The sequence below is a fragment of the Symphalangus syndactylus genome, chromosome 1 (assembly GCF_028878055.3).
Source record: "Symphalangus syndactylus isolate Jambi chromosome 1, NHGRI_mSymSyn1-v2.1_pri, whole genome shotgun sequence".
NCBI lineage: Eukaryota > Metazoa > Chordata > Mammalia > Primates > Hylobatidae > Symphalangus > Symphalangus syndactylus.
Window position 1 is genome coordinate 127,866,613 of NC_072423.2, and position 23,914 is coordinate 127,890,526.

The following is a 23,914-nucleotide window of genomic DNA, read 5'->3' on the forward strand; positions in this document are numbered from 1 at the left end:
CTGGGCAATTGCCTTTGGCCAAAAAAAAACAAAAAACAAAAAACAAAAACAGCAGTCTTGACAGGGAGGTTACACACCAGCCCTTCCTGGCAACGAAGAACGAATGACAGACTGATACGGGGGACTACAAAAGGCAGGAACAACTCCGTGGTGCAATTCATGCTCCAGAGTCCCCCATGGGAGCAGGCGAAGCTTGACTCCAGCTGAGACCACGTATTTGTTGAGCTCCTTCTTCTGACCCTCATTCCGTTCCTACCTGAGCGCACTTCCTCAGTAAATCCTTCCAACAAATTATATTCTATTTCTTTTGGACTTTCCTGAAGCAAACGACCTTCAGAACTTGAAACCTGAAGCATCTATTTCGGCCTGTTTTAAAAAGTTTCTGAAACTGTAATAAACCTCTGCAAAATTCTGAGCCAGTGTGTAGACTTTCAGGAGTGCTTATACACATTTCAACACCAGAAAGATAATAAGGAAGAATGCCACACTTATCAGCAACTAAAGTGTACTGATGCTTTGTTTCAAAGTAGTATTATGTCCTTTGGAAAATGGAAGGACTAACTAAGAATTTGATGATTTTGGTTATATTTTCACTTCAAAGTACTACTTGCCATAATTTGGTATATAGTAAGAAAATGGTTCATTCTTTAGAGATGGATTAGTTCTTTCACAATTCTAAAGCCTCAATTAATAAGCAAACTACTCCAGAACCTTCAACAAAGTCCTTTTATCTTGAAAGTGCCAAATCCAAGAATCCTAGGAATTTTAAAGCCTGCAATAAGCTCAGCATGTTCATTAGATGATTACTAACCCTCTGTGTGACTATGAGCAAGCCACTCTATCTTTCTGAATTTGTTTCCTTATCTGTGACATAAGAGAGCTTTACTGAATCATGTGAAAAATCTCTTCGTGTTCTAATATCTATGATTTGCTTTCTATATACGTTGTTCTTGTACATCACAAGTCTTGAAAATGTTCACAGCCTTAGACCAGGAATTTCACCACTGGGAATTTTTTCTAAGGAAATGATTAGAGAAGAAGTAAACAATTTAGTCCCTGCTATGCTATTTGTAAAAGCAAAAAGTTGGAAGCAAACTAAATGCCTACAAAAAGGCTATATTTCTAAAAATTATCTATATCATGTAATATTAGTCACAAAAAAGTCATGTTTACAATGAATATTAACAAGGGCAACAAAACTCATGTGACCATCTCAATAGATGCAGAAAAAACATTTGACAAAATTCAACACAAATTCATGATAAAAACATTCAGGCTGGGCACGGTGGCTCACGCCTGTAATCCCAGCACTTTGGGAGGCTGAGGCAAGTGGATCACCTGAGGTCAGGAGTTCGAGACCAGACTGGCCAACATGGTGAAACCCCGTCTCTACTAAATATAGAAAAATTACCCGAGTGTGGTGGCACATGCCTGTAATTCCAGCTACTTGGGAGGGCGAGGCAGGAGAATCACTTGAACCCGGGAGGCGGAGGTTGCAGTGAGCAGAGATCATACCACTGCACTCCAGCCTAGGCAACAAGAGTGAAACTCTGTCTCAAAAAAAAAAAACAACATTCAACGAATTAAAAATAGAACTTCCTCAACCTAATAAAGGGCACCTACAAAAAACCCACAGCTAATAACATATTTTCACATTTAATGCTGAAAGACTGTATGCTTTTTCCTTTTAAGATTGGGAACAAGACAAGGATGTTCACTCTCTCCACTTCTTTTTTTTGTCCAGAGAGACAGGGTCTTGCTCTGTCAGCCAGCCTAGTGTGCAGTGGCATGCTTATGGCTCACTGTACCCTCCCACTCCTGAGCTCCAGCAATCCTCCCACTTTAGCCTCCTGAGTGGCTAGGATTACAGATGTACACCATCATACTTAACTAATTTCTTTTTTTTTAGACAGTGTCTCACTGTGCCACCCAGGCTAGAGTACAGTGGTATGATCTCGGCTCACTGCAACCTCCACCTCCTGGGTACAAGTGATTCTCGTGCCTCAGCCTCCTGAGTAGCTGGGATTACAGGCATGTGCCACCACACCCAGCTAATTTTTTTGTATTTTTAGTAAAGCAAGGTTTCAATCGATTGGCCAGGCTGGTCTTAAACTCCCAACCTCGGGTGATCTGCCCACCTCAGCCCCCTAAAGTGCTGGGATTACAGACATGAGCCACCACACCTGGCCTAATTTTTTTATTTTTTGTAGAGATGGGGTCTTGCTATGTTGCCCAGGCTGGTCTCAAATTCCTGGGTTCAAGTGATCCTCCTGCCTCCACCTCCCAAAGTGCTGGGATTAGAGGAATGAGCCCCTGTGCCAGGTCCACTCTCTCTGCTTCTATTCAACATAGTACTAGAAGTTTTAACTAGAACAATTAGGCAAGAAAAATAATACACATACACATACAAACTAATAAATAAGTTCAGCAAGTTTGCAGAATCAATACACAAAATCTATTGTATTTCTATTCTTTTAGAATATGCCCAAAAATGAAAATAAGAAAACAATTTCATTTATAATAGCATCAAAAAGAATAAAATGCTTGAATACTGGGGGTTGGAAAGAATTTATTTTAATTTTTTAAAAAAGAATAGAATGTTTAGGAATAATAAAATAAGAAAACACTGTGAAATAATTTTTTTAAAAATCCAAATAAGTGGAAAGACTTCTCATGTTCATGGATCAGAAGACAATATTAAGATGCCAATACTACCCAAAGAGATTTATGGGTTCAGTGAAATTCCTATAAAAAAAATCCCAGCTGCCTTTTGCAAAAACTGAAAAGCTAAACCTATAATTCATATGGAAATGTAAAGGACCCAAAATAGCCAAAATCGTCTTGGAAAAGAAGAACAATGTTGGAGGACTCACACTTCAAATTTCAAAATGTAATATAAAGCTACAGTAATCTAATCTCGGTTGAAAGTCCACGTAATTTAAAAAAAAGCTATACTAATGAAGACAGTGTAGTACTAACTTTAAGGATAGAAATCAAGATGAGTGGTATAGACTGAGAGTCTGGAAAATAACTCTCACATTTATGGTCAACTGATTTCTTTCAAAGGGTACCAAGACAATTCAATGGTGAAAAAGTCTTTTCAACAAATAGTGCTGTAACAACTGGCTATTCACATTCAAGAGAATGAAACTAGACCTCTTCCTAATATCATACATAAAATTAACTCAAATGGGTTGTAAATTTAAATGCAGGAGTTAAAACTATAAAAATCATAGGAGTAAAAATCAGGAGTAAATCTTTGTGACCTTGGATTAGGCAACAGTTTCTTGGATATGACACACAATACAAAAGCAACAAAAGGCCGGGCGCGGTGGCTCACGCTTGTAATCCCAGCACTTTGGGAGGCCGAGGCGGGCGGATCACGAGGTCAGGAGATCGAGACCACGGTGAAACCCCGTCTCTACTAAAAATACAAAAAATTAGCCGGGCGTGGTGGCGGGCGCCTGTAGTCCCAGCTACTCGGAGAGGCTGAGGCAGGAGAATGGCGTGAACCCGGGAGGCGGAGCTTGCAGTGAGCCGAGATTGCGCCACTGCACTCCAGCCTGGGTGACAGAGCGAGACTCCGTCTCAAAAAAAAAAAAAAAAAAAAAAAAACAAAAGCAACAAAAGAAAGAACAGATAAATTGAATTTCATCAAATTTGAAAACTTGTGCTTCAAGGCACCATTTAGAAACTGAAAACACAATCCACAAATTGTGAGAAAATATCTACAATTCATATATCTGATAAGGAACTTATAACTAGAATATCTAAAGAACTTCTACAACACAATAATAAAAAGATAAGTAACAATTTTAAAGTGGACAAAAGATTCGAATAGATGTTTCTTCAAAGATATACAAACTGCCAATCATGAAGGGATGCTCAACATAATTAGTCACTAAGAAGGTACAAGTCAAGCTAGGTGCAGTAGTAGCTCACGCCTGTAATCCCAGCATTTTGGGAGGCTGAGGCGGGTGGATCGCCTGAGGTCAGGAGTTCGAGACCAGCCTGGCCAACATAGTGAAACCCCATCTCAACTAACAATACAAAAAATTAGCTGGGTGTGGTGGTGCACGCCTGTAATCCCAGCTACTAGGGTGCCTGAGGCAGCAGAATCGCTTGAACCTGGGAGGCGGAGGTTGCAGTGAGCCGAGATCGCACCATTGCACTCCAGCCTGGGCAACAAGAGCAAAACTCTGTCTCAAAAAAAAAAAAAAAAAAAGAAAAGAAAAGAAAAACAAAAGAAAGTGCAAGTCAGAGCCACAATGAAATACTACTTGCATCCACTAGCATGGCTATTAATAAAAAAGACAATATTAAGTTTTGTTGAAGACATTGCAAAGTTGGAACTCTCATACACTGCTGATGGGAATGTAAATGGTGCAGCCACTTTGAAAAACAGTCTGGCAGTTTCTCAGCAGGTTAAACCATTACCATATGGCCCAGCAATCCATTCCTAGGTATGTACCTGATATGGTTTGGATATTTGTCCCCTCCAAATCTCATGTTGAAATGTAATCTCCAGTGCTGGAAGTGGGGCCTGGTGGAAGGTAGTTGGGTCAGGTGGGCGGATGCCTCGAAAATGTCTTGGTGCTGTCCTCATGATAATAAGTGAGTTCTCACTCTGAGTTCACATGAGATCTAGTTGTTTAAAAGAGTGTGGCATACTCTTGCCACGTGACATACGCCAGCTCCCCCTTTGCCATGACCATAAGCTTCCTAAGACCTCACCAGAAGCCAAGCAGATGCCGTTGCCACACTTCCTGTGCCACCATGCCCAGCTAACTTTTAAATTTTCTGTAGAGACAGAGTCTCTCTATGTTACTCAGGCTAGTCTTAGGCTCAAGCAATCCTCCTGCCTTGGCCTCCCAAAGTGCTAGGATTACAGGCATGAACCACCGCACCCAGCCAAGTATTTCTTTACAGTGATGCAAAAATGGCCTAACACAATACCTATGTATATACTCCTAGGTATAAAAAACTGGAAAGCTTATGTTCAAACAAAAATTTGTACACAAATGGTCATAGCATCATTATTCAAAATAGCCAAAATGTGGAACCAACCCAAACATCCATCAACTGAAGAATGGATAAACAGAATGTGGTATATCCAACAGAAGAATATTACTTGGTAGTACAAAGGAAATTTTACAGGCAACATGTTCAACATGGCTGAACTTTGAAAACATATGCTCAGTGAAAGAAGCCAGTTACAAAAGACCACATACCCTATATTTCCATTTATATGAAATGTCCACAACAGGCAAATCCACAGAAACAGAAAGTATATTAGAGTCTTCCAGGGGCTGGAGGTGGAGGCAGGAGTCAGAACGTTGGCCCAGAGGAGAAATGGGAAGTGACTTAGCTATGGAGTTTCTTTTGGGGGCGATAAAAATGTTCTAAAGTTAAATAACAGTGATAGACGCAAAATCTTGTGGATATAACAAGTACCACTGAATTGTATACTTTAAAAAGGAGAATTTCATTGTATGTGAATAATATCTAAATAAAGCTGTTTTAGAAAAATATAACAAGAGAAACTGCCCATATAATAATATAAAGTGAAAAAGTCATGAGACATAATTATAGCTGAGTTTGTAATAAATATACAGAAAAACATGAATTTAAAACTATAAAAATTTTTCTTTAATAATTAAAAAATGGAAAGATACATACCAAAATATCCATATTAGCTTGCCTCTAGATAACTGGGAACTCAACTCCTCTTACCTTTTCTAAATATATTTTTCTATACTTTCCTTTTTTTTTTTTTGAGGCAGGGTCTTACTCCAATTGCCGAGTCTGGAGTGCAATGGTGCAATATCAGCCTCAACCTCGCCAGACTCCTTCAGCCTCCCAAGTAGCTAGGACTACAGGTGTACTCCACCACACCCAGCTAATTTTTTTGTATTTTTTGTAGAGACGAGGTTTCACCATGTTGCCCAGGCTGGTCTTGAACTCCTGGTCTCAAGCTATCACCTGCTTTGGCCTCCCAAATGCTGGGATCACAGGCGTGAGCCACTACACCCAGCCTCTGCTATACTTTCCAAATCACAGTGGCCAATCTTGTTGGTATCTGGCCAGTGTTCCTTCCTTTAGGGAATGGGGGAATGGCCCCGTGGCATCTTGGGATCCTGTCTCAGGCTCTGCTTCAAGGATACCCAACCCAAGACACAGGCATGTACATCATTTTCCAGTTTAGAAAGCATTTCCACACGCAACACAGTATTTTATTCTCACAACCCTGGGAGGGCAGTATTATTATTCCCATTTCATAGATAAAGAACTGAGACTCAGCTGTTTAATGCCAGTGATTAGTTCATCCCATACATATTTGTAGACAGAAAACAAATTCCATGAAGATGTCTTATTCAGAGGTACTTCACCTAAAACTGGGGTACGGGAAGACCAGACCTGGAGGCTCAGGAAACTTGCTGGCCGCGTTCTCCTCATCTATAAGGCGAAGGATGAGACCAGAGCAAGCTCACAGCTCTCTTCGAGCTCCAGTAGCTGACAAGTCCCCAGCTGTCTCAGTAAGCATTTTCCAGTTTGTTCCAAACAAATACTCTAAATACTACCGCCAATGATGGCTTTTCTGTGACCAGGCTGCCCCACCACAAAATGACCACTCCATAACCAGTTGAGTCGCGGTCAGAAAAGGGGTCAGCTGAGTAAGGTGGAATCAGGAATTTCAAGCAATTCTAGAGAATGACAAAATGCTTACAGTAAAGATGTAATTTAGAAAAAATAATAATAGCAATAGTCTAGTAGAAAAATTGGGGTGGGAATATCTATGTCTCTTCAAGATGCTGAGCAATTAAAAATTCACCATTTTTATATAAAGTGAAAACGATGAAGAATGACCACTGTGAATTCCTGGAGCGTCGCCCCACACCCGTTTCACTATCAGGAAATGTGGCACTCCTGCCTAGGTTTCCTAGAAAGCCGCTCTTTCCCATGCCAGCATTCTGACTGTCATTGAAACACCCACTGGAACTGTCTTTCTGAAGGCCCCCTCTGTTTCTTACTTCAGGGAGGACTCGGCCTTCCAGTGATTTTAGCAAAGATGTGAGTAACATTTTCTCTTAGCCACCAGACATGTGCTAAGCATGAAAACTTACCTCATCATCATCCATTATATTTTCCTTAGCAAAGTCATACAGCTCCTTCTGGAGTGTGGTCACATTAAAGAACTGAACTGCTTCCTGTTCAAACACAAAAGAGAACAGTTTATAGGACCAACCTTTTCATCTTAGAACTGGGAGGAGGGAGGAACAGGATATGGGGTTTTTTCTAAGGTGATGAAAATGTTTAAAATTAGATAGTGGTAATGGCTGTACAACCCTGAATATACTAACAACCACTGAACTGTACACTTTAAAAAGGTGAATTCTATCCTATACAAATTATATCTCAATTTTTAAAAAAGAGTGGCCAGCCCTCAGTGGAAGACAAATTTATGAAAATCAAGATGGCATATAGAAATCCCAATGAAAATACAAGAGCAAAGATCAATTAGAAAAAATCTTTTGAAAGTAATACATAATGAATGGTGTTCACTGACAACACATGCTAAGTGGTGAGTTTGCCTATCAAGGGAATTAAATGATGGTCCATCCACAAAAGAGACTACCAGGGAGCTGTTAAAGGATAATAATTAAGATGATACATGGATGTGACATGGAGAAATATTCACGACAAATTGTTGGAAAGACAAAGAAAGTTGCAAAAAGTTGTAAAACTATGTAAATATGATCTTGTTTTTATTAAAATACACAAATATTTACTATATATATGAGTAAATATATATCTTTAAAGCAGGAGATAAAGAGATGGCACAGGCTGGGCGCAGTGGCTCACGCCTGTAATCCCAGCACTTTGAAAGGCTGAGGTGGGCAGATCACCTGAGGCCAGGAGTTCGAGACTAGCCCAGCGAAACCCCATCTCTACTAAAACTACAAAAATTAGCCTGATGTGTTGGTGCACGCCTGTAATCCCAGCTACTCGGGAGGCTAAGGCAAGAGAATCGCTTGAACCCAGGAGGCAGAGGATGCAGTGGGCCGAGATCACGCCACTACACTCTAGCCTGGGTGACAGAGCAAGACTCTGTCTCAAAAAAAAAAAAAAAAAAGAGAGAGAGAGAGAGAGAAGGTGTAGGATTATGAGAGAATTTTGTTTTCCAAGAGAGAAAGAAGATGTAGGGTTATGAGAGAATTTTGTTTTCAAAGTAAAATATTTCTGTAATGTTTGAAATTTGTAGAGTTTTTACAGATTCAGAAATCAGAATGAAGCAGTAAAATGTTAAAACACACACATGCACAAAATTACAGAAAAAAATGACTTTTCCTTTATTTCCTTTTTTTGGCACAATCTCGGCTCACTGCAACCTCTGCCTCCCAGGTTCAAGCGATTCTTCTGCCTCAGCCTTCCAAGTAGCTGGGACTACAGCCACGTGCCACCACGCCTGGCTAATTTTTATATGTTTAGTAGAGATGGGGTTTCACTGTGTTGGCCAGGCTGGTCTCGAACTCCTGACATCATGATCCACCCGCCTCGGCCTCCCAAAGTGCTGGGATTACAGGCATGAGTCACCGCGCCCAGCCCCTTTATTTCCAAAATAACCCTTTCTCTTAAGGCACGAGGTAGTCTCCGGAAGGCGAGAATGAAGAGAAAAGGAAAGGTGTGGTGCACCAGACTTACAGGTCTGGGCTGGAAGTGCTCATCCGAGAGGCCCCAAGTGTCCCTGTGGTACTGGTAATACACCAGGTTCTGCTGCATGACCTTGTCATTCTGATCAAAGAGCAGGTAGCTGACTGCACAGGGGGCTGCATTCTTCAGGTTGTTCACTGGGGTTGGGAAGAAAAGACAAATGAAGAAATCAGCAAACCACGCCCTATAATTTCTCTGCTTCTCAACAAAAAGGTCATATGAACAAGCCCCTTCTCCACAGTCCTTCTTCAGAGAGCCTGGGGCCGACTGGCAGCCCTGGGTGGGCAGGCCACAGATGGGGTCTCCACAGCAGCCTGGAGGCCAGGCTTGAAACTTAGTTCTAGTTAGGCACATGCCTATGGAGAAATGCCTATGTTCCACCTCCAGCTCTGGTGACCCAAGCTTGTCTCAGGTCCCTGGAAGCAGCTGGAAAAAGCTGGATTGTCCTGGGGCTGAGGGAGATAGGGAGGATGTGCTCAGCAAACAGGTTTCTCATCTGGGGCCCAGAGTGTCTGGATCCCATCTGGATAAGACCACAGTCTCCAGATCTAGGTTAGCTCCCCTACAGCTAAACCAGACATGGAAAACCCAAAGGATGGTGGAGCCTCTAGGTTGGAGGGGATTTGGAAAGTCACCTAGTTTTGCCACCTCCTGAGGATAGAACTCACACCTCCAGCCTCTCTGCTTGGTGTTGCCCACCTGTGACAGTACCTTCAGCATAGGGATTTTGCAGGGCTTGGGATTTGTCTTGGGAGTGCAGGATGAGGAGCAGATGATGAGACACAAGCCCCTGGTATTTATTCTGGCACATTCCACTCTAATTTACACAACAGTACCTTTGCTAAAGCTGTGGTTGGCCAGAGCAGCCAAAGCTTGGGTATGAATAAATTGTGCCACCCAGTGGCTGTTTCCTGTAATGACTACTTTAAAGCCAGCCCTTAGGGGCATTTACTCTTCAAATATAAATACCACCACCTGCCCTCAAGCAATGTCGTATGGTAGGTGGTCTAGAAAAAACTCAAAATGGGGCAGATTTTCAGGAAGCTCATTTCAGGAAGTACACTTCATTCATACTGTTGATCCCCAAAAGCAGATTTCCTGGGAAGCAGCAAGCATAGCTAGAGGCCTCAGTCCACCAGTGTTGATAAGTCTTTGCCAGTTTCTGATATGCAGGGTGATTTTCAGGGCATGTGAGGATTTCAGAGGGCCAGGGAGCTGCCAGAGCCCGGATGCATCCAGAACACTTCTAAATTCCTAGTGTTCTAGCTTTATACATTTAGAACCAAGCCATGCTCAGTGAGCTAGAAGACCTTATGGCTTTTTATATTTACATAATACATTTTCTTTTTCTGACCTTCAGGGTGCAAGGCTTACTGTGTTCTGAAGAGGATGGGAGGTGAGATAAAGAGGGAACCCAACAAAAAACACAATTACCACAGTGGGAAAGGAGGGCTAAAGCCAAGATCACCTCTCTCACTCTTCCCAAGGCACCCTGAGACCAGCCACTCCCAAGTGTGAAGGAGCAACCAGGGGATCTATTCTAGCCAGAAACCTGCCACCGCTAGACCCTGGCATTTCATTAGGGCAGAAGAAGTCCTGCTGCCACTGTCCCTAATAATTCTTCTGTGCTTGGAACTGAACTGCCAAGGGACACACTGCAAACAAGTGGCACTTGGCAAAGTCAGGTACAGGGAGAGGAGGAAAAGCAGAAACACACAGGCTCTGAAGTCTAACCCTGAACTTTCTTCTCTCCCATGTTTGCTTCCCATTGTCCACTAGAACGTTCTGATTGAGAAACTCCCATTTCAGATCAAGGGAGGACCAGCTAGAATGAAACTAACAGGACAGGCGCAGTGGCTCACACCTGTAATCCCAGCACTTTGGGAGGCTGAAGTGGGTGGATCACTTGAGGTCAGGAGTTCAAGACCAGCCTGGCCAACACAGTGAAACCACATCTCTACTAAAAATACAAAAAATTAGCTGGGCGTGGTGGCGCATGCCTGTAATCCCAGCTACTCAGGAGGCTGAGGAAGGGGCATCACTTGAACCTGGGAGGCAGAGGTTGCAGTGAGTCAAGATCACACCACTGCACTCTAGCCTGGGCAACAGAGCAAGACTGTCTCAAAAAAAAAAAAGAAAAGAAAAGAAAGAAAGAAAAAAGAAAAGAAAAGAAATTCTAACAGTCTGAAAAGTAAAGGTAGTGATGAGGAGGAAGGGAAATTATGATAACAAAAACAAACACACAGTTTGTTATGTGCCAGTGTGGGAATACCCCAGACATTTCACATCTATTAACTCATTTACTCCTCAGGACAATCCTATGAGGTTAGTACTACAATCTCTACTCACAATGAGGAAACTAAAGCACAGAGAAGCTAGTAAGTGATAAGGCTGAAATTGAACCCAGACAGTGTGGTGACAGGCTCTGCCCTGAATCACTAAGCCATGCTGCCTTTTTGTGCAAAGCATGGCACCAAGGTTGTCAGTGTGACCTCGATGAACTCTCAGCAACCATAGCTAAGAGTTATTACCTCTCTTTTACAGTCTTAGAAGGACTAAGTGCTTCACCCAAGATGTCACAGAAGATTACTTACACTTATAATAGGCAAACTGCAAGTAATGATACATGGTAGCCACAAATTTCTCAACCGGATAGCCTCCTACAACTGGGGTGAGGTTCTCTTCACACTGTATTTTGCATTCCAGAACTTCTACATAATGATCTGAAACAAAACATACAAATTTTCAGAGCAGGGCATCCATTACTTTCTTAACATGCTACTTCTGCCTCCTGCCCAAATGAAAAAGTTAAAAGAAAAATATTTGCGACACCTACAAGGAGCTGAAAATCTTTAACATACAAAGTTGTTTCAAATCAATATGAAAAAGATGAACATCCACTATATAAATGGCCAAATGATATTAACAGAAATTATTAAAATGTCTAAAAAACATTGTGAGAGATGCTACACCTCTTTTGTAATTAAGAAATACAATTACCCCCAAAATAATTGAAACTACTAAATTGCAAAATTTTTACAAATTCATAACGTAGTATTAAGAAGAGAACAGTGAAACTTATACTCTCATACTCTGTTGATGGAAGCAAAACAGGAACAAACTTTTTGGAGAACAATTTGGCAAAATTTATCAAAGGTTAAAATACACATATTTTCCAACCCAGCTGTCTACTTCCAGGAAATTTTCTTTAGACATAGGCATACATAAACACTGTTTATAACAACAAACAAACAAACTTGTAAGTACCTAAATGCCAATCAATAGGATGAGGATTAATAAATTACGGTATATAAAAATAATAGAATCGGCCGGGCGTGGTGGCTCACGCTTGTAATCCCAGCACTTTGGGAGGCCGAGGCAGGCGGATCACGAGGTCAGGAGATCGAGACCACGGTGAAACCCCGTCTGTACTAAAAATACAAAAAAATTAGCCGGGCGTGGTGGCGGGCGCCTGTAGTCCCACCTACTCGGAGAGGCTGAGGCAGGAGAATGGCGTGAACCCGGGAGGCGGAGCTTGCAGTGAGCCGAGATTGCGCCACTGCACTCCAGCCTGGGCGACAGAGCGAGACTCTGTCTCAAAAAAAATAAAATAAAATAAAATAATAGAATCTACACAGCCTTTGAAAGACAGTAAGGTAAACCTAAATATAGTCAAAGACTACATTTCCCATGCAGCTAGGTTGGGGCCATATGATTAGTCATGGCCAATGACATGTTGAGAGTAACAATTAAGGAATGCTACTTCTAGGCCTAATCCCTAAAACCTCCCACATGATGCTTGGCTCCCTCCCTTTTCTCCCTTTATGCAGCTAGAAGCAAAAGACTCCAGGAGGGTTGCACACATTTTGTAAGTAGGACTGTGGAAGAACAGGCACTTTCAAACATTGCTGGTAGGAAGTACGAAATGATACCTGAAAACACTAAAATTAATTTACAGAAACATTTACTCTTTGAACTATTAATTCCACTTTGGTTGACTTTGAAAGCACGCCTCCATACTTACTACCACCAACAACAAAAAATTAACATCAACAATAAGAGTGCAAACAAACATCCTACATATCTTGACGTGATATCCTGAGGAGGACATTTATATAGCGGTCCAGCCAAAAATACACAACCTGAATGTAACTGTGAAGACACATCATAGAAAGCCAAATGAGGAATGTTTACAAAGTAATTAACCTATATTCTTTAAAAATATCATTGGCATAAAAAGACAAAGAAAGGCCAAAGGATTGTTCCAGATTAAGGAATTCTAAAGGAAGATGACAAATAGGAAGCATGATTCTGAACTGGAACCTGTACCAGGAAAAAAAAAGGTGCTAGAAAGAACATCATTGTGACAACTAACAAAATGAGAATATGAACTACAGATTGAATACAAGCATTGTATCTAGTATATGAAGTTTCCTGAATTTAATTACTATGGATATTTAGATAATATTATTGTTCTTAGGAAATAAACTGAAGTATTATGGGGTAAAGAGTAATAATGCATGTGCAACATACTTCCAAATAGTTCTGAAATAAAAATAATTATACAGAGCCGGGTGCAGTGGCTCAAGCCTATAATCCCAGCACTTTGGGAGGGCAAGGCGGGCGGATCACTTGGGGTCAGGAGTTTGAAACCAGCCTGGCCAACACAGCAAAACCCTGTCTCTACTAAAAATACAAAAAATTAGCCAGGTGTGGTGGCGCCTGCCAGTAGTCCCAGCTACTCAGAAGGCTGAGACAGGAGAATTGCTTCAACCCGGTAGGCAGAGGTTGCAGTGAGCCAAGATCACGCCACTGCACTCCAGCCTGGGCAACAGAGCAAGACTCAGTCTCAAAAATAAAATATAATAGGCCGGGTGTGGTGGCTCACGCCTGTACTCCTAGCACTTTGGGAGGCTGAGGTGGGTGGATCACCTAAGGTCAGGAGTTCAAGACCAGCCTGGCCAACGTGGTGAAACCCTGTCTCTACTAAAAATATAAAAATTCGCCAGACGTGTTGGTGCATGCCTGTAATCCCGGCTACTCGGGAGGCTGAGGCAGGAGAATCACTTGAACCTACGGGGCAGAGGTTGCAGTGAGCTGAGATTGTGCTGTTGCACTCCAGCCTGGGCAACAAGAGGGAAACTCCATGTCAAAAAATAAATAAATAAATAAATAAAATAATAACGATAATAATTATACCCACAGCACATATGGAGAGAGCAATAAAGTAAATGTGGCACAATCAATGTTACAAATTGGTGAATCTAGGTAAGGTGTACATGAGAGTTCTTTGTACGATTCTTCCAACTTCTCTACAAGTTTGAAATTATTTAAAAATAAAAACTAAAGAAACTCTAAATATCTATATATCTATACTGTGAGAGGAAAATAAATCTCAGGACTCCAAAATCACTAAGCCAAAGGGAAAAGTCAAGCTGGGAACCACGTAGGACAAACCTGTTTCCCATCCTATTCCTAAATAAGATAGCTACAAAAATTAAAAAAAAAAAAGCCACAAATCTCTCTTACAATTTGCCCACAAGGAAGTTTTTGTGGACAAAGGATGGGCAGTACTCAAAGTCATCCCTCTGCTCACATGGAACAAATGTATATACGGTTGTTTCCTTTGCTCTGTTGTTTCACTAAGCCAGACTAAAGCATAAGTGACTATTCCTGTAAATTGCGTATTCAGTGAAAGGCTAATCAGAAACTCAAAAGAATGCAACCATTTGTCTGTCACCTACCTATGACCTGGAAACCCCCTCCCACTTCAGGTTGTCCTGCCTTTCTGGACTGAAGCAATGTACGTCTTACATATATTGATTGATGTCTCATGTCTCCCTAAAATGTATAAAACCAAACTGTGCCCTGAGTACCTTGGGCATATGTTGTTAGGACCTCCTGAGGCTGTGTCACAAGTACATCCTTAACTTGGCAAAATAAACTGTCTAAATTGAGACTTGTCTCAGATACGCTTTGATTTACAATACATATATATCTTAGCTATATCAAAGATAGATGGAGAGAGACTGCAGACATTATGTGCCTCCTGATGAAAGAACTCAGCATCAACTATGAAGCAGCTGACTCCTACCAAAATTTAAAACCCCAAAACAAAATCAAACCGAGCGTGTTCAAGCTTCTACATCCAATTATCGATTTACAAGAAATACAGAAGACAGAGGAACATGGGGATACAGTCAGCAAAACCCAGACCGTGGGAATCTCTATGGGACAAAAAACGCAGGTTCTTCAACAGCAAAGGGGAAAAGATATGGCGGAAGAACCTATGGATTAAACGAGCCGTAAAAGATAACCAACTTGCTACAATACGGATGAAACTTCAGGACATTATGCCAAGTGAAATGAGCCAGTCACAAAAAGGCAAATACTGTATGACTCCACTTATGTGATGTATCTAGAGTAGTCGAATTCACAAAGACAGAAAGTAGAAAGGTCACTGCCAGTGGCTGGGGGGAAGGGGATATGGGGAGTTATTGCATACAGAGTTTCAATTCGGGGAAACATAAAAAGTTCCAGAGACGGATGGTGCTGATGGTTGCACAATCATGTGAATGTAGTCAATGCCACTGGAGTGTACATTGAACAATGGCTAAAATAATAAAGTTCATATTACGTATATTTTACCACAATAAAAATTTTCAAGAGATAACCCATTGCAATGGATGGACCTTATTTGGATCCTAATTCAAACAAATGGTAAATTAAAGGCACACACATGTATTTATGACATTTCTGAAATGATTGGGACACTGTTTAGGTATTTAATGATGAGATCAAAAAATGATTGTTAAAATTCTTACAGGGGTAACAGTTTGGTGTTATGTTTAAAAAACAAAGAGTCCTTAAATTCTAAAAGTATATACTGAAAAATTACAAATGAAATAATATGGCATCTGGAATTAGCTTCAAAATAACATGAGAGGAAAAGTAGGTGGGAATTAGATGAAGCTCAAGTGGCCACGAGTTGACAACTGTGAAGTTGGGTCATGGGTACATGGTGGTTTATTTACTCTTCTCTCTGTTTTTTGTATATGTTTGAAATTTTCCATAACAAAAAGTTTTCTTAAGGCAAAAACAAAAAAAACCTACTTTGCAGAAAGAGATTAATGAATAAAAAATGACTGGAAAAAAAAACAAAACCGAAAACTCTGGATTCAATAACTTTAAAAGAGCTTCTCTACTGCAGGATTTCTAAGGGCCTTTAACCATTAAAGTGCACAATGATTCTTCAAGAGGGAGACGCAGTGCTCAGCCCATTCCCAGACTTATTTAACAAGTACATAGACATGATACCTTTATCCAAGGTACAGTCCAGATTTTACTTATCTAGCGCTTTCAGGAAGGCACAGTTCTAGGATCAGTGCTCTCAAACCACTTTGGGAAAGAGCTTCCCTTAGCCATTTCCCAGTTTCTGGAGTGATGCTGCCCAGTAAAGGCACTTGGGAAATGTCTAGGCACTACAGAGAAATCTGGGCTACCTATGTGTAGAGTTTTACGTTTTCTTCCTCTCTTCATTTTTCCTTTCTGTATTTTCCAAACTTCCTGTAATGAGCACACATTGCTTTATAATCAGAAAAGAAAATTTCAGAAAGCTACCTTAGTGATGGCCACTTAAAGGTTCATTCTACCTTTGTATGTGTTGGAAAATTGCCATCATCAAAGTTATCTCAGTAATGTGAGTCAGTGAGGTGCTCCTGGGCCCATTTTTATTTTTCAAAATGACTGTAGGAAATCTGTAAGCAAGTAGAGCAGACACAGAATTCTACCTTGGCAGGCCTGTGCTTGAATCTTCTCTCAGTGATTTCACTAGAAGCCCCTGCCAAGTCAAAGGTTTATCTATGCAGGTGGTGACTACCCTCAGTTACCCATTAATAGGTATGCTCAAAAATTCCTCAGAGGCCACTCCAGGCATCTAGAAGGCATGCAGGCAGAGAGCAGACATCTAAGGAAGATTATTCCATGGGAGTAGCGAGCCTGTTGACCTACCACCAACCTGCTATGGAAAGGTAGAAATCCTTGAAGTCCTTGATCTCCCTGGAACCCTCGCAGGCCGCGAGACACTCGTAAAAGGCTTTGAAGAAGTCAGGAAGGGCCAGCTCCATGTCTGTGATGGATGTTCTCCAGTTCTCACCGTTGTATGCCCGCACTGCTCGGATGAACAGGCTCTGAAAGGCATGGAGAAGCCAGTGAAGCTCACTCTTGGGCGTGAAGGGAGACAGTCATGAAATCTCAAAGGGAACCAAGACCACCACCAAGCTCGCTCTCATTAGCTCTGAAGAAGCCACACTGGCCCTTAAAGAAGTCAATCAGTGAGTTACTTTATATCTAGATTTTTCTTTTTTTTTTTTTTTTTTTTTTTTTTTTTTATCTTTTTTTTTTATTAATTTTTTTTGCATACAAAAACAATAAACATTTTCCAAAAATACATACAAACAAAAAGATGCGTATCAAACATATTAGGAAGGTTGCACATGGGAAGTTGGGGAATAGAAATGGGGGGTGGGAGTTAAAATAAATGAGAGAGGGACTTTATATGGATCAGTGATAATAACTCAATCCTCTATTTGACAAAGAAGAGGGAGAAGGAAGAGGAAGAAAAAGAAAGTGGGATAACGGATCAGAAAGGGAGGAAAATAGAAAAAATTAGAGTATGACTCCAGGGTAGACCTGTTTTGCTGTCATTGAGTTGGTTGGTTGGTCTGTCTGTTGTATTCTTCATGTTTCGCCAAGTTGGCCAGACTGGTCTTGAACTCCTAGCCCGAAGTGATCAACCCGCCTCACCCCCCAGAGTGCCGGGACCACAGGCATGAGCCACCACGTCCAGCCCCCACATTGCTTCTGGCCTCCGTGGCAGACCTCCCAGACGGAGCGGCCAGGCAGAGGAGCTCCTCACTTCTACCCAGACACGGGGCGGCCGGGCAGAGGAGCTCCTCACTTCCCAGACGGGGCGGGAAGGCAGAGACGCTCCTCACTTCTTCCCAGACGATAGGTGGCCGGGCAGAGGCGCTGCTCACTTCCCAGACGATGGGTGGCCGGGCAGAGGCGCTCCTCACTTCTTCCCGGACGGGGCGGCCGGGCAGAGGCACTCCTCACTTCCCAGACGATGGGTGGCCGGGCAGAGGCGCTCCTCACTTCCCAGATGGGGCAGCCGGGCAGAGGCGCTCCTCACTTTCCAGACGATGGGTGGCCGGGCAGAGGCGCTCCTCAGCTCCCAGACGATGGGTGGCCGGGCAGAGGCGCTCCTCACCTCCCAGACGATGGGCGGCCGGGCAGAGGCGCTCCTCACCTCCGAGACGATGGGTAGCCGGGCAGAGGCGCTCCTCACCTCCCAGACGGGGCGGCCGGGCAGAGGCGCTCCTCACTTCTTCCCGGACGGGGCGGCCGGGCATAGGCGCTCCTCACTTCTTCCCGACGGGGCAGCCGGGCAGAGGCGCTCCTCACTTCTTCCCGGACGGGGCGGCCGGGCAGAGGCGCTCCTCACTTCTTCCCGGACGGGGCGGCCGGGCAGAGCCGCTCCTTACTTCCCAGACGGGGCGGCCGGGCAGAGGCGCTCCTCACTTCCCAGACGGTGGGTGGCCGGGCAGAGGCGCTCCTCACTTCCCAGACGATGGGTGGCCGGGCAGAGGCGCTCCTCACTTCTTCCCGGATGGGGCGCCCGGGCAGAGGCGCTCCTCATTTCTTCCCGGACGGGGCGGCCGGGCAGAGGCGCTCCTCATTTCTTCCCAGATGGGGCGGCCGGGCAGAGGCGCTCCTCACTTCTTCCCGGATGGGGCGGCCGGGCAGAGGCGCTCCTCACTTTCTCCCAGACGGGGCGGCCGGGCAGAGGCGCTCCTCACCTCCCGGACGGGGAGGCGGGGCAGAGGCACTCCTCACTTCCCAGAAGATGGGTGGCCGGGCAGAGGTGCTCCTCACTTCCCAGATGGGGCGGCCGGGCAGAGGCGCTCCTCACTTCCCAGACGATGGGTGGCCGGGCAGAGGCGCTCCTCACTTCCCAGACGATGGGTGGCCGGGCAGAGGCGCTCCTCACCTCCCAGACGGTGGGTGGCCGGGCAGAGGCGCTCCTCACCTCCCAGACGATGGGTGGCCGGGCAGAGGCGCTCCTCACCTCCCAGACGATGGGTAGCCGGGCAGAGGCGCTCCTCACCTCCCAGACGGGGCGGCCGGGCAGAGGCGCTCCTCACTTCTTCCCGGACGGGGCGGCCGGGCATAGGCGCTCCTCACTTCTTCCCGGACGGGGCGGCCGGGCAGAGGCGCTCCTCACTTCTTCCCGGGCGGGGCGGCCGGGCAGAGGCGCTCCTCACTTCTTCCCGGACGGGGCGGCCGGGCAGAGGCGCTCCTCACTTCTTCCCGGACGGGGCGGCCGGGCAGAGGCGCTCCTCACTTCTTCCCGGACGGGGCGCCCGGGCAGAGGCACTCCTCACTTCTTCCCGGACGGGGGCAGAGGCGCTGCTCACTTCCCAGACGGGGCGGCCGGGCAGAGGCACTCCTCGCTTCCCGGACGGGGCGGCCGGGCAGAGGCGCTCCTTACTTCCCAGACGGGGCGGCTGGGCAGAGGCGCTCCTCACTTCCCAGACGGTGGGTGGCCGGGCAGAGGCGCTCCTCACTTCCCAGACGATGGGTGGCCGGGCAGAGGCGCTCCTCACTTCTTCCCGGATGGGGCGGCCGGGTAGAGGCGCTCCTCACTTCTTCCCGGATGGGGCGCCCGGGCAGAGGCGCTCCTCATTTCTTCCCGGACGGGGCGGCCGGGCAGAGGCGCTCCTCACTTCCCAGACGGGGCGGCCGGGCAGAGGCGCTACTCACTTCTTCCCGGACGGGGCGGCCGGGCAGAGGCGCTCCTCACTTCTTCCCGGACGAGGCGGCCGGGCAGAGGCGCTCCTCACTTCTTCCCGGACGGGGCGGCCGGGCAGAGGTGCTCCTCACTTTCTCCCGGACGGGGCGGCCGGGCAGAGGCGCTCCTCACCTCCCGGACGGGAAGGCTGGGCAGAGGCGCTCCTCACTTCCCAGACGATGGGTGGCCGGGCAGAGACGCTCCTCACTTCCCAGACGGGGCGGCCGGGCAGAGGCACTCCTCACTTCCCAGACGGTGGGTGGCCGGGCAGAGGCGCTCCTCACTTCCCAGACGGTGGGTGGCCGGGCAGAGGCGCTCCTCACTTCCCAGACGGTGGGTGGCCGGGCAGAGGCGCTCCTCACTTCCCAGACGGGGCGGCCGGGCAGAGGCGCTCCTCACTTCCCAGACGGGGCGGCCGGGCAGAGGCGCTCCCCACCTCCCAGATGGGGCGGCGGCCGGGCAGGGGCTGCAATCCCAGCACCCTGGTAGGCCAAGGCAGGCGGCTGGGGGGCAGAGGCTGCCGCGAGGCCAGACCACGCCACCGCACTCCAGCCCGGGCAACACCGAGCACTGGGTGAGCGAGACTCCGTCTGTAGTCCCAGTACCTCGGGAGGCTGAGGCGGGCAGAGCACTCGGCGTCAGGAGCTGGCGACCAGCGTGGCCAAGATGGCGAACGCGTGCGTGCAGCGAAAGGAGAAAAGGCAGGGAGTGGTCGCGCCCGCCGGCAGTCCCAGGCAGTCCGCGGCGCGGGCGGCAGCAAGCCGAGTAGATTGTAGCCTGGGCCAGAGAGGGAAAGAGAAGAAAGAAAGAAAGGAAGGAAGGAAGGAAGGAAGGAAGGCTATATCTAGATTTTTCTACTTTGCTTATGATGGGTACATTTCTTATTTAGTTCAATTCAAAAAGTAGCAGGCCCTTGATAATAATCTGAATCAAGGAAAATGGGAAAACTACAACAGAGATCAGACCAGCGGCTGCCAGAAGTCAGGGGTTACAGCAAAAACTTGACTACAAAAGGACAAGAGGAAATTGTTCAGGGGTGATGAAAATATTCTATGTTGTGACTATGGTGGCAGTTACAGGACTGGATGTATTTGTCAAAACTTACTGCATTATACACTTAAAATTGATAAATATATTGTATATAAATTGTACCTCAATAAAACTGGTTCTTAAAATGGAACGAAAAGAAAAATATAAGTTTGAGAGCAGGTATATTAGTCTGTTCTCACATTGCTATAAAGAAATACCTCTAACCTGGCCAATATAGGGAAACCCCATCTCTACTAAAAATATAGAAATTACCAGGTATAGTCACACGCCTGTAGTCCCAGCTACTCGGAAGGCTGAGGCACAAGAATCACTTGAACCTAGGAGGCGGAGGTGGCAGTAAGCTGAGATCGTGCCACTGTACTCCAGCCTGGGTGACAGAGCGAGACTCTGTCAAAAAAAAAACAAAAAAAAACGAGACTGGGTAATTTATAAACAAAAGAGGTTTAATTGGTTCATGGTTCTGCAGGCTATACAGGAAGCATAGCAGCTTCTGCTTCTGGGGAGGCCATAGGAAACTTACAATCATGGCAGAAGACAAACAGGGAGCCAGCACTTCACACGGCCAGCGAAGAAGGAAGAAAGAGAGTGGGGAGGTGTTACACACTTTTAAACAACCAGGTCTCATGATAACTCACTATCATGAGAATGGCACAGACAGGATGGTGCTAAACCATTAATAAACGATCCACTCCCATGATCCAATCACCTCCCACCAGGCCCCACCTCCAACCCTGGGGATTACAATTCGACATGAGATTTAGGTGGAGACACAGATCCAAACCATATCAGCAGGTGTCTGTCACCCCACTGCCTCCAACAATGCAGTTAAACAGAAGTGCCACCATGCATCAGCACTGGTTACTAGGAAGGGCAACCACATGCCAGACAGTGGAAACTTCAAGGACTTTCTGCTAATTGTTGATTAGACTCGATTAGAAGAGAAATAATGGGAGGCTGAGGCAGGAGAATCATTTGAACCCAGGAGGTGGAGGTTGCAGTAAGCCGAGATCGTGCCATTGCACTCCAGCCTGGGCAACAGGGGGAGACTTCATCTCAAAAAATAAAAAAGAGAGAGAAATAAACTAGGACCAAGGAATTAGCTTGGTCTCCAAGAAATAAGTAGAGATCCTGGATACATACAAAACCTGGTAACTTGCAGAGGCCAGGACAGGCCCTGAATAAGCATGGGACCCTCCATTTGGAGTTCCTTCTCAGCTGCTCCTGAATGGGGGTATCTGAGGGCACCCCTTAGACCTAGAATTTTCACCAAGTTTAAGGCCTCAGGTAAAGACAGTGGATTTTCTTCTTTTTTTTTTTTTTTTTTTTTTTTTTTTGAGACAGAGTCTTGCTCTGTCGCCCAGGCTGGAATGCAGTGGTGCAATCTCAGCTCACTGCAACCTCCGCCTCCTGGGTTCAGGCAATTCTCTCTGCCTCAGCCTCCTGAGTAGCTAGGATTACAGGTGCCCGCCACCATGCCTGGCTAATTTTTTCATATTTTTAGTAGAGACAGAGTTTCACCATCTTGCCCAAGCTGGTTTTGAACTCCTGACCTCATGATCCACCCACTTCGGCTTCCCAAAGTGCCGGGATTACAGGCATGAGCCACTGCGCCTGGCCGAGGGTGGATTTTCTTAAACCTCCTGGGCAGGCAGCATGACCTGGAAATAAGACAGGCTGAGAACTGAAGGAGGCTTTCCTGAAGAGTGGGTCAATAAGCAGCCAACTCCAGGCAGCTGGTTCTGCAGAAGCAGCAGGGCAGCAGCAGCAGCAAGAAGGACCAAGCAGAAAGAGGAGGCCCCTGATCACACAGGAGGGCAGCACAGCCACCCCAAAAGGGCTCCAGTGAGGGCCAACAGGACTAGCTGAATTCCAGATAAGCCCAGGGCACTGACCACACGCACTCGGCTTCGTTCCCCAAACCCTATGAAAACAACAGTGAAGACTATGAAAGGCATAAATTGCTTTTATGGGAGAATGGGAAGGGAGCAAGCAGCAGATGAGATTTCAACAACTTTTGGAAAGGCAGGAAGTGAAACAGTCACAAAGGAGGGGCCAGAGGGGAAGCAAGCTATACGTCCCATTGGCACGCGCAGGCATGAGGGACCACGGGAGGCTGGGGTAAGGCATGGAGATAGAAGCAGAGCTGCAAGTTTGAACAGGCTGTTGGGGCCCTGGGTCTGCTCCCAGCACCCACCCACCCACCCAAGAGATCACATCTCCCAAAGCCACTCTTCACTACAGACTGGTAGTTTATTTTAGAGACTTCACCCATAAAGGCTGAGGAGTCAGGGACCAGACATAGCAGACGCCAAGTGGAGGCATGAGGCTAAAAGTCAGGAAGCGGGTGAAGTCTTCCTACTCACCCGGGCGACCCCATCCCTCTCCCCACACTGGTTCTCAGACACCAGCAGAGGAGTATGTGCACCCCACCAGCCCTGCAGAAGGCTGGTGAAAGTCTTCCCTGGAAAACTGACAGATACCCCCAAAAAGAGACTTCCACAAATACATTTTCCCTAGCAGTCAAAAAGTGAGCCTGCAGTCTGATCACTCTACAGAAAACCCTGTGGTCAGGCCTTGGGAACTATAGCTCCTAGTGGATATTTTCCACATATCCCCATTTTCTTTTTTTTTTTTTTTTTTGAGATAGAGTCTCACTCTGTTGCCCAGGCTGGAGTGCAGTGGCACGATCTCAGCTCATTGCAACCTCTGTCTCCCGGGATGAAGTGATTCTCCTGCCTCAGCCTCCCGAGTAGCTGGGTTTACAGACATGTGTCACCACGCCCAGCTAATTTTTGTATTTTTAGTAGAGACGGGGTTTCACCATATTGGCCAGGCTGGTCTCAAACTCCTGACCTCAGGTGATACATCCACCTCGGCCTCCCAAAGTGCTGGGATTACAGGCGTGAGCCACCATGCCCAGCCAAATCCCCGTTTTCAACAATGCCCTGCCCTTGCTTGCTACCCAGGCCCCCAGTGCCTGAGTTCCAGAAGACCCTGACAATAGTGAGTGCTCAAAAGGGCGAGATCGTTCTTTCTTATTGTTGTTCTTATGACTAATTCTCATCAAAACTCTTCTTCATAGATGTGCAGATTTAAGTATCCTCTATTCTGTCACATCAGCCTTCCTAACTCGTATTTATTTTCTACCTTAATATATTTAGGGTGTGTTTGTGTGCATGTGTGTATAAAAATATATGCCCTCTCATTTCATCAAAACTGGAGATTTTTGTTTCTATTTCTTGTGTTCCTGGTCATTTTTAGATGATTTCCAGGATATGTCTTTAATCTACCCTCTTAAAA

At 45.6% G+C, this 23,914-nt stretch overlaps 1 protein-coding gene across 5 annotated transcripts in view; it reads right to left on the minus strand.

The window, feature by feature from the left end:
• Positions 1-23,914, minus strand: part of CRTAP (cartilage associated protein) — a 35,897-nt gene that overhangs the window by 2,008 nt on the left and 9,975 nt on the right. For 2 of the 5 annotated variants that reach the window (XM_055284697.2, XM_055284704.2), the window contains 4 exons: positions 16,730-16,901; positions 11,307-11,435; positions 8,704-8,849; positions 7,125-7,208 (listed from right to left, as the gene is read on the minus strand). In XM_055284697.2, the coding sequence (XP_055140672.1) occupies positions 7,125-7,208; positions 8,704-8,849; positions 11,307-11,435; positions 16,730-16,901 (531 nt within the window). Of the gene's footprint in view, positions 1-5,626; positions 6,705-7,124; positions 7,209-8,703; positions 8,850-11,306; positions 11,436-16,729; positions 16,902-23,914 lie in introns of those variants that run through there. The other 3 variants (XM_063612657.1, XM_055284702.2, XM_055284699.2) reach the window with 3 other exon arrangements.